A 10841-nucleotide genomic window follows, 5' to 3' on the forward strand; every position below is an offset into this window, starting at 1 on the left:
TTCATTTTCAGAATCATATATAAATCATACAGGTTATGGAAATACAAGTTAAGGTAAGGTCACTACTCACACAATACTCGTGTCAAAATTCCAAACTCTTCAGCTATAGCAGTCCGTATGACTTCCCCTGTAATCACATTATATCGATCTCGTGCTAATTCTTCCATTAAATAAATTAGAGCACCTAATCCTCAGAGTTTCATGTTTGTATCTCAATTCGTCCAATTATATTTTCCCTCCTTTTCCGTAGTCACTTGTTGGGAAATTAATTACATTCCCTCTCCTATTCCTTCTCCAACTATGATTCTTTTACCTTTATTTTTTTTTACCATTCATATCCATAAATCCTTAAATCCTACTCCTAAAGAAAGTAGGAGAAATAAATGAATTAGGAAACTTATTTTCTTTACCGCTTTAAGTTTCCAAAAAAAATAAATAGGGTTATAACGTTCCTAAATAAACTTGGAATATGGATCTGAGAGTGTCCTTAGACTTGTTATAAAATTGTGTTTTCTGATTGTTATTCTCTCTTCCTTCCAACAACTCAAGAAGTACTCAGAAATCCCAAAAACATTGTTGTGCTCTGTTCTTTTCAGAAATTCCAACATTGTTTCTGTTTAATTTGCTCGTTTTGAACAATGATTAGCTCTCATTCTTCTTCAAATTATCATCAATATTCTCAACATACCTCTGTCTATGGGCGTATTGCTAGAATAACAACTAGGCAATCCCCCTGTGATCATTCTTCGTCAGTTGATCATCCCTTCGTTTTGGGATTAGACGCCACAATTACTCCACACAACTATCAATCGGTGGCTCACAATCTCGGGATTACAATAACTAACGTTAGAAGTCGTGATTTAGTGGAAAGTTTCTTAAGGGGACAAGACGTAGAAGACAATTTGAATGCCCCATCATCACAATATTGGGGCAACTCTCCAGATTATTCTCAAGCAACAAGTGTACTGATTGATGATCAAGAGGCTTACACGGAGGAGAAACAGGACATATTATTGGAGTATTTTAAAACAAGAATTCATCGTGTACCTACTCCTAAAGACGGAGTAAATAATCCCACAGAAACTGAAGAGATTTGTGCCATATGTCAAGCGGAATTTGAGGACGAAGATTCCATTGGGACACTTGGGTGCGGACACGAATATCACACGGGCTGCATCAGACAATGGTTGCTGAGGAAAAAAGATTGTCCCATGTGTCGAGCTTCTGTTTTGCCCTGATATGCGGTAGCATTTAGAGATTATTTTATTATGAAATTCTGTTGTATTAATCTTAGGTTTTGACCAATACTTGTTTGTATATTTTAAAAATCTTATAATCTCATTAAACTTAGTAAGACAGTTAGCTGTACTGAAGTTGTGGATGTAACGCACTATACGTCTTTGATACATACAAGAACAATTTGTTTCATGTCCTAAATATTGTTAAGAGACCACGAATTACCAAATCGTCTACATTTAATTTTATCTAGACACTCTAACGTATATATTATATTAGACAGATGATCTATATTGTGGTAATCTGTCTTTTCCACAACTATAGTAGTAATGTGATATATTGATGCTTGTATTTCTTATAATGTTCGTCAATTAATTTATTTTCGGTAGATTGTCCAGAAATCTGGACTTGGACAGATGTTGTATGGTCTCTATGTTGTCCTTGACGAAAACAAAGTAAAACTGGAAAAATCAGAATACTAACTCATAGTAATTGTGCTAAAGGAACGACTATCTTAAATCTAAAAGGTAAGAGTAGTTACTTTTAAGTCAAACTTTGGAGTAGTTTAAAACTAGTACATTCTTTAAATCTCACTTTTATCCCAACACAGACTTACAAATCTTTAAATAATAAAAAGACAGTTGATAACCACCAGACAGTAATGTTTATTGCAACAACTAAATTTTAATCCTAACTGATTAGTATTAGATGTATAGATTCTTTAGCATCCATTGTTTTATGTTCTCAGTTAAATCCACGTTGGCTCCAAGAGGTTGTTAATATTTGGGGCATTCTGTGTCATATTTGCTACCTTGCACCGATACAAGTATCAAAATAACTTTTCAAACAACACGAGGAATAGAACAAGATATCGAATAACTATGTCCTCCTAATATTAGACAGATATATAGATGGAAAGAAATCACCTTTTTCAAAAATGTCAAAGAATAGAACGAGTTGGAGTCAAGAAAATGGTGTATAATAAATGTTAACATTCTCTACACTTGTTGAGTATCATGTATCCACTACAAAACTTATCACAGTTAGCTTAACAAACTAGCAATTGCGGGGTTTGTTGTTCTTGAAGATATGAAGCTGATGAGCATCGACTGGAAGGTACAAAAACAAGCAAAGCATTTTGTACATCTGCAGCTACACCTCTTTCGATGAGTAATATAATATTGTTCATGAACTGTGCATCACATGGTAATGTGATAGGGCCATCACTTGGAAGTCCAAACTCTTCTTCAGACATATGCAATAGTTGTCTGATTACCTCTTGTTGAAGATAAGCCAATGGAACCACAAATCGCTTCTGATCAGTTGTATATACCACAAAATTCCCTTTGCCAACTATAGAAGATGATGTGCTACAACTCTCTGCATCATTATACTTGGATCTTGGAAAAGAAATTCTCTTCCTTTGCTTGGCTGCGAACTTCTGCCATTTCCTTGCCATCTTGATGAGTTTCTTCGCACTGATCATATTGATTTCTTTGGAATACAGGAATGAAAAAAGTTGATGATAAGATTTGATTTACTGATAGCTGCTTGATGATCAAATGGCTCATAGAAGCAGTTTATTTATAGCTCTAGCTTGTCAACTTGAGTTAGGCATTTAAGGCAAAATCATGTGCTGTTGTTGAATATGGGACCTATTGAATTGTGGACATGGCTGGTTGTCTAGTTTTAACAAAAGAGGTTGATGCATTTATTCAATTTTCTGTCACCATATCTTTAAATCAAGTGGTCCACGACTAAGTCATCGATTTCATCCATTCTTGTAGATCTTAATTTTAAAGGTGTTTGATGTTCCAAATCATGAGAAGCAGAGGGCCAGTATTGTTCTTCAACAAATTTATGGCCTAAATATTTTGACAATAGGCAAAACCATGTGAAACTTTATGTGTCGTTGTCTCTCAAATTTTTCTTTACCGAAAAACATTTATGTATGAAACTTTTCGTTAGCTTATATATACTAATACACAAAGAATTTGAGCAGAACACAACTATCTAAACATTCAAGAGAACTTTTGTTGTCTGTAGTTCTCAAAATTCTTCTTCTTTCATTGCCTTCATCATTTGGAGTTGCCAAATAGCTCTCGAGACAATGGGTATCAAAGTGACTCCATTTATTCTTTCTAATCGAATCCTAAGGATGTCTTCAACATCTGGTGGTATTCCAAAAGGACATTGTGCAGTATATGTAGGAGAGAGCCAGAAGAAGAGATTCGTCGTGCCAGTATCATACTTAAGCCAGCCTTTATTTCAAGACTTATTAGCTCAAGCTGAAGAAGAGTTTGGCTTTGATCATCCGATGGGTGGTCTCACGATACCTTGCAAAGAGGATGTGTTCTTTGATCTTACTTCCCGCTTAAGAAGATCATGAGTTACATCATAGTGCAAATTCTTCAACAAATGATTTTTCTGCAAAATAGGACTTGTAAATGAGAAAGAGGAGATTTTAGAGATAGGTAATTGTCATTGTAAATTTATGAGTAGCAAAAGTTATACTTCTGATTAATTACTCACTCTTTAGTCAAATTTGCCGAGACAATTCTCATATTCTGAACAAGTATTAATGTGGAGGAGACTAGTGTACTGGAGAGTGTCATTTAACGGAAAAAAGATTAATTCAAACACGAAATAAAAATTGGATGAGCGTAAAATCTGGCATCTGACTTTAATGAGAAATAGTTTCCTGGAAAATCAACTAATAAACGGAGATAAGCCATCAAACGCTCAGCCGACTTAGGCTATTTTCAATTCTAATCGCCATCGTTTTAATTGTTCTTGTCAACATTGGAAATGTATACAACTACATCAAGAAATGAAACTAAACAAATAGAAAAAAGTAACAGACTTTAAAATGCAGATAGTTGAAAGAATTCTCATTAATTAGATATCTGAATAGCTTTTTAAGTTTCAGCCTTGCGACCATACTCTCCTGAAACCCAAAAACTTTGATTTCTCAAAAGGTGCCGGCCGAGTCCTAAAAGCAACATCAGTCAATCCCTGGTCGGCATCGTTTATGGTTGAGACTAGGACGGTATTTGATCATCTTCAATCCCCCAACTTTCGTTCTTGGCAAATGCTTTCGCAGTTGTTCGTCTTTCATAAATCCAAGAATTTCACCTCTGACTATGAAATAAGAATGCTCCCGACTGTCCCTGTTAATCATTACTCCGATCCTGAAGGCAACGTAATAGGACCGAAATCCTATAATGTTATCCTATTAGCATACAGAGCGTAGGCTTGCTTTGAACACTCTAATTTCTTTAAATTAACAGCGTCAGAGGCACGACCGGCCAATTAAGGCTAGGAGTGCATCGCTGCCAGAAGGGACAAGATGACCATTGCACACCTAGTCACGACCCAAGCTCATGACATGTATTGTCCACTTTGACTCAATAACCTAGAGGATTTGTCTCTTGGCTTCGATAATATATGTCACGACCCAAGCCCATGGCTCGTATTGTTAGCTTTGACTCCATAGAACTTACGAGTTTGTCCCTTTGGGCTACACCATCATCGAACTCAAAAGCGCGCGTACCATGTGAACTTGTTTTATACCTTATAAAACTCATTATTTTCCTCTCCCATTCTGAAAGGAATGTGTAAGGATTTCTAGTCATGCATTTGATCATGACAAATAACAAATTTTGGTTTGCCATAGGATTAAATTCTATACATTCAAAAAAATTAGTCCAAAGATGAGTATGTTAAAGCTTCTGAATTCCTATTTGTAACAATACATGCTTTCTGTTGCCTATTTTTCACTAGCTATACAATCTATTTTGAGCTAAAATTTATAAAACATGATGTCATGACTCAATAAACAAGAATCTGTTGATTTCGACTTTCTTGGTGCAAAGAAGAAGTTGAACAGCAACATGAATGAATTGATAGGAGCAATGCTTTGTGAAGATCTCCGGCAGCTACACCTTTCTTGATTAGTGAAACGATGTAGTCCATGAAGGCTGAATCACAGGGTAATGTTATAGGGCTAGCACTCGGTGGTCCAAACTCTTCTTCAGACATGTTTAAAAGTTGCCTAACGACCTCATTTTCAAGGTAAGCCAAGGGAAATGCATAACGCCTTTGATCAATTGTATAGGCTACAAAATGCCCCTTTTCAACTATAGAGGATGAGGATGTACTGCAACCCTCTACATCTCTGCCACTTCTCGGAAATGAAATCCTCTTTCTCTGTTTGGCAGCAAACTTCTTCCATCTCCTAGCCATCTTGATGAGTTTCTCAGCGCTGAGCATTTCCATTTTTCTTGGAAGACTAGAACAATTTGGTGTCTGAATAGATAATGCTTGTAGTTGATGATGAAAACATATCATAGAAGGGGGAGTTATTTATATAAAAGGCTGTAGACAGGCTTTCTGTTAGAGCTGAAGTTTTTGTCACTAACCACCGAAGACAAAGCCATGTGCTGATGCTTGGTGGCTATGTTTATATGGGGCCTTAAATTTGAAAGGATGAAAGATTATAAGTTGTCTAGTTTTAATCAAAGAGGTTGATGCATTTATTCAATTCTCTGTTACCATATCTTTAAACCAAGTGGTCCTGGAATAAGTCATCGATTCTTGTGGCTCTTAATTTTAAGGGTGTCTTCTGTTCCAAATCATGAGAAGCAGAGGGACCTAGTGTTGTTCTTCCACAAATTTATGGCCTGAATATTTTGACAATAATGGAGTAGGCAAAACCATGTGAAACTTCATGTGCTGTTCTCTCTCAAATTTCTCTTCTCTTCACCAATAAACATTTGTGTATGATACTTATAGTTGGCTTGTATATACTAATACAAAAAGCATTTGAGCAGAACACAAGTATCTAGACTTTCAAAGAAACTTTCATTGTTTGTGTAATTCTTAAAATTCTTATTCTTTCTTTGCCTTCATCGTTTGGAGTTACAAAACATTCCTTGAAGAAAATGGGTATCAAAATGACTCCATTTATTCAGGCTAATAGGGTTTTAAGGAGGTCTTCAGCATCCGGAGATGTTATAAAAGGTCATTGTGCAGTATATGTAGGAGAGAGATGTAAGAAGAGATTTATCGTGTCAGTATCATACTTAAGCCAGCCTTTATTTCAAGATTTGTTCGCTAAATCTGAAGAGGAGTTCGGCTTTGATCACGTCCGGAGATGTTCCGAAAGGTCATTGTGCAGAAAGCCAGAAGAAGAGATTCGTACATTATACGAAATACAAGCATCAATATATCACATTACTACTTACAGTTGTGGAAAAGACGGATTACCACAGTATAGATCATCTGTCTAATATAATATGTACGTTAGAGTACACCTAGTGCACCTTGTATTTACATGTTACCGTTGTAGCCTTCGTTAAATGGAAGGTAGAACTAGCATAGTTTTTACTGATTTCCCTTTAAGGGACCTATTGTTATATCTAACCCTTTATTGTTGGGGGAGGAAGCACCACAACTGAAGTTTGATATGACAATAAATATGAAAATAAATTGGACACTAGAATTTTATGTGGAAACCCCTCTAACAGATAGAGGGGAAAAACCATGGGGTAGAAGGATCTCACTATTTTAATATGGAGTACACAGCTCTCAAATACAAGGAGAAAACCACAATTAACACTTCTCTCTTGTAAAAGGAACAACTACTAAAGAGGACATTCAAGACTATAATATTTATCTTGGTGTATAACTCTCTTTGTATTCTTACTCTCTCTTTCTGAAATGATCTAAATGAGGGTAAGAGACCCTCTATTCATAGGGAACAAAAACGCGTTTCTGTAAAAAGATTAACGCGTTTTCTACGCGTTAATTATTAATGCATTTCTGCCAACTACTGCTAGCCTCTTCTTTTGACTTTTTGCTACGCGTTTTCCTTTATGCTTTTCCAACCTTTTCTGTCTTTTTGACTTTCACTCTCTACTTTTTCATTTCTTGCATTTTCTAGCATTTATGACGGGAGCCATCCCTATTACATGATTCTCTCGTGGAAACCGTCTGAACATAAGATTTGATATGATAATTATGTGGGGTCCAGTCCCTATTTCAAAGTCATAAAAGACCAACATTTCAAAGTCAAATATTGCTGACATTGTTTAGCAATTTGCACCCTTTTCTTTAGTTAAATATTTCGGCCATTGTTTAGCAATTTGCAATCCGTTTTCTTTTATCAAAGAAAGTGGGCAAGGTTGGTGGGAAGAAGAGTTCCTTCACCCCTATAAATAAGATCTCTAAGCTCATTTGTTAAACACCAATTCACACAAAGAAAATATTTAGAGAGTTGTGAGGTTTTCATAGACTATATATATATAAGAAAATAGTCTATTAAGAAAAATAAAATATGAGCGATATTTTAGTAAGGTAGTAAATCAAAAGTGTGTTATTCCTTTTGAGTGTGTGGTAGTCATTTTTGAGTATTATACTCGTGACTATACAGTGTAAAATTCCTTACTATAGTGATATCAGTTGCTCCTCTTGACCCGTGGTTTTTTCCCTTATTTGGGTTTCCAAGTAAAATTCTTGGTGTTATTATTATTTTTATTTTATTTCTGCTATTTTGATCATATATATTTTTGTGTTAGTCTGCATTTTTTCAATAAACTAATATCAGAGCAAAGTTTTATCTGAGTACGCTCTATGGTTGCAACACAATTTGAACTTCTACAACAACAAAAAAATTACTTTGATTTGCAATAGTTATATTCTTTGGGGGAAAACGATGAAAGCCAACAGTAGTAGAATGATTATTTTGAATGGTGTTAATTATGTCATTTGGAAGGGGAAAATGGAAGATATGCTTTATGTTAAGAATTTTTATCACCCAGTCTTTACCACTGTAAAGTCTGATAATAAAACAGATGAACAGTAAAATCTGTTGCACTGAGAGGTTTGTGGATTTATTAGACAATGGGTTGACGATAATATGTTGAACCATATTTCTGGCGAGACACGTGTTCGTACCCTATGAGGGCATCTTGAAATATTGTATGCTCGGAATATTGGGAACAATAAAATGCTCTTAATAAAAAAGATGTTAAGTTTAAAATATCATGATAGTTCTCCAATGTAACACCCCTCAAAATTTTCCTAAGATTCGGGCCTTCTTTGCATACGTATAGGGGCCCATCGTATTTATTTTGAAGTATGTGGTTGAGTTGAGATGAGTCCCTGGTAAATTTAAGAGCGTTGGAGGTGATGTGGGGTCATTGAGGGCCTCTAGGACCGAGCTAAGTCCAAAATATCCGTCGTGGCTAAGTTTAGGACACGTTCATGTAAGGGTCGACTTTTAATGACCCTATCTTTCGAAAGACGTCAATCTTGGTGGCCCACGAGCTATCAAATTAAAGGTCGTCGAGTCTTCTTTCCAATGCCACCAAGAGCGTAAAATTTGGAGTTCGGAGTCAAAAGATATGACGATCCAAAGAGGAACTAGCACGACAGGAAGTCCATTTTTGGCCTGGGTTGCAACTACTGGGGAAATGGTCTTGGCGCTGTAAGGGCGCGACGCGCCACTATCGCGCCAAAAACATGCCTCAGTAGTTTGGTCCCTGGCGCGAGGCGCCATTAAAAGTTGTGTAGGGTTTTTCAGGCCAAATTCCCAGAATTCAGAATAATGGGCTTGGCGCTGTAAGGGCGCGACGCGCCACTATCGCGCCAGAAACATGCCTCAGTAGTTTGGTCCCAGGCGCGACGCGCCACTAAAAGTTGTGCAGGTTTTAGGCGTAGTTGGCCTTGGCGCTGTAAGGGCGCGACGCACCACTATCGCGCCAAGGGCGTTTTGGCCTAATTTTCAGAATTTGGAGAAAGGGCAATTTGGGAAATTTCCTAAATTATATATACACAAGCCTTGTGTATTTTGGGGTCATTTCTTCAGCCCCCACTCTCTCTCTAAAAGCCCTAGCTCCTCTCTCTTCTCTTCTTCTCCATTTCCAACCAAAAAGGAGTCCAAGAGCTTCAAGACCTCAAGCTTCCATTGAAGACCCAACCACAAGGTTTTCTTCAAGTCTTTACTAAGGTATGTAAGTCTATCCAAAACATGGGCTAAGTCCACCCATGTGCCCTATTCTTGTTTTGAGGTTAGATGTCCATGAAAATGGAGTTTCTTGATATGGTCTAAGTTTAATGAGTTTTGTCCCCTATTTATTTGATTCTATATGCATTGATGTTGTTGAGCTAAGAGGTTCCTAAAATGAGCCCTTATGTGAGTATGAGATGATGAAGAAATGAGTTGCTAAATATGTTTTATTAGTCTTCTTAATTATGTAGACTTGATAAAGTATACTATTTTCTTAAACATGTTGCTTATTATAAAAATGTCGATTTGAAGTCTTGAGGATGTGATGAATCACAAGAATTTTCTCAAATGGATGGAGGTAATGATTGATTATATCTAGATGATGTTATATATGTGCATTTAAAACTTCCTTGAAGATATGATTGAGATTGAGCATTGAGATTTGATTGTAATAGAGTTGATGAGTTGACAAGGTTGTCATGAGACATGTTGATATGAGCTGATTGAGTTGATTTGATGGAGTTTCATGAGCATTGAGTCTTGGGAGGAGTATCGAGCACCGAATTGGGCAAGAGTATAGTCCATACTCGAACCCAATACCTGTGTTGCCAAACGTAGGGGGGATTGAACCGTTAAAGTCGGATGCTTCCCCGAGAGCTTTTGTCCTGACATTATAGGACCTAGTTGGATTGGATCCAATGGAAACAAGTTAGGGGTGAAGATGCTGAACCTGCTAGGTGGGATGAATTTGAGGAAGCTTTTCTTGACCACTTCTTTCCTCGGGAATTGAGGGAAGCGAAGGTGGAGGAATTTATCAATCTGAAACAGGAAGGTATGTCGGTTAAGGAGTATGGCCTAAAGTTCATCCAGCTGTCCAGGTATGCTCCAGAGATGATTCCTGATGTGAGGTCAATGATGAGGAAATTCGTCTCCGGATTAGGGTGGCATGTGAAGAAGGAATGCAAGGCAGCATTGTTGATCTCGGATATGGATCTTTCCAGATTAATGGTGTATGCTCAACAGGTAGAGGAGGAGAAGAGAAAAGACAGAGAAGAGCACCTGAGCAAAAAGGCAAGGTCATCTGGGCAGGAGAATGAGCAGAGGCAAAGCAAGAGCAACAGCAACAGGTCCTTCTTCCAGAAGAGGCCTTCCAACTATGCCTCATCTACCGCCAGCGCACCGATGCCGCAGGACAAGTATGATCGGCAAGGACAAAGTCGCCAGAATTTCAGACCCTAGATTTCTCAACCCCCGGCCAGTGTAAGTCAAGGTTCGAAGGGAAAGCCACCATGCGGTAAGTATGGTAGGCTCCACTTGGGAGAATGCAGAGCAGGAAGGGTTGGTTGCTATAAATGCGGCCGAATGGGCCATCTTCTGAGGGAGTGTCCAACATGGGGGAACAGGGCCCAGTCTTCTGCCACCGCACCACCAGCTAGAGGTAATCAGAGGGGTACTACTCCAAGTACGAGTGGAGGTACAAACCGCCTATATGCCATGGGTAGTCGTCAAGATCAGGAGAACTCTCCAAACGTCGTGACAGGTACGATTCGAGTCTCTTCTTTTGATTATTATGTATTGATGGATACAGGTGCCA

The 10841-nt window shown here is 37.6% G+C and overlaps 3 protein-coding genes across 3 annotated transcripts; 1 reads left to right on the forward strand and 2 right to left on the reverse strand.

The window, feature by feature from the left end:
* Positions 1-2193: 2193 nt before the first annotated feature.
* LOC129876541 (auxin-responsive protein SAUR68-like) lies at positions 2194-2775 on the reverse strand. The gene has a single exon (XM_055952035.1). The coding sequence runs from the start codon at positions 2720-2722 to the stop codon at positions 2285-2287; it is 438 nt and encodes a 145-aa protein (XP_055808010.1). The 5' UTR covers positions 2723-2775; the 3' UTR covers positions 2194-2284.
* A 499-nt stretch (positions 2776-3274) lies between these two features.
* Positions 3275-3696, forward strand: LOC129877243 (auxin-responsive protein SAUR21-like). Its single transcript, XM_055952760.1, has one exon. It carries the CDS (start codon positions 3347-3349, stop codon positions 3623-3625), a length of 279 nt encoding a protein of 92 aa, XP_055808735.1. The 5' UTR covers positions 3275-3346; the 3' UTR covers positions 3626-3696.
* Positions 3697-4966: 1270 nt separating this feature from the next.
* Positions 4967-5990, reverse strand: LOC129876190 (auxin-responsive protein SAUR68-like). Its single transcript, XM_055951587.1, has one exon. The coding sequence runs from the start codon at positions 5584-5586 to the stop codon at positions 5068-5070; it is 519 nt and encodes a 172-aa protein (XP_055807562.1). The 5' UTR covers positions 5587-5990; the 3' UTR covers positions 4967-5067.
* Positions 5991-10841: the final 4851 nt, after the last annotated feature.

This window comes from Solanum dulcamara, chromosome 1, assembly GCF_947179165.1.
Source record: "Solanum dulcamara chromosome 1, daSolDulc1.2, whole genome shotgun sequence".
NCBI classification, from domain to species: Eukaryota; Viridiplantae; Streptophyta; class Magnoliopsida; order Solanales; family Solanaceae; genus Solanum; species Solanum dulcamara.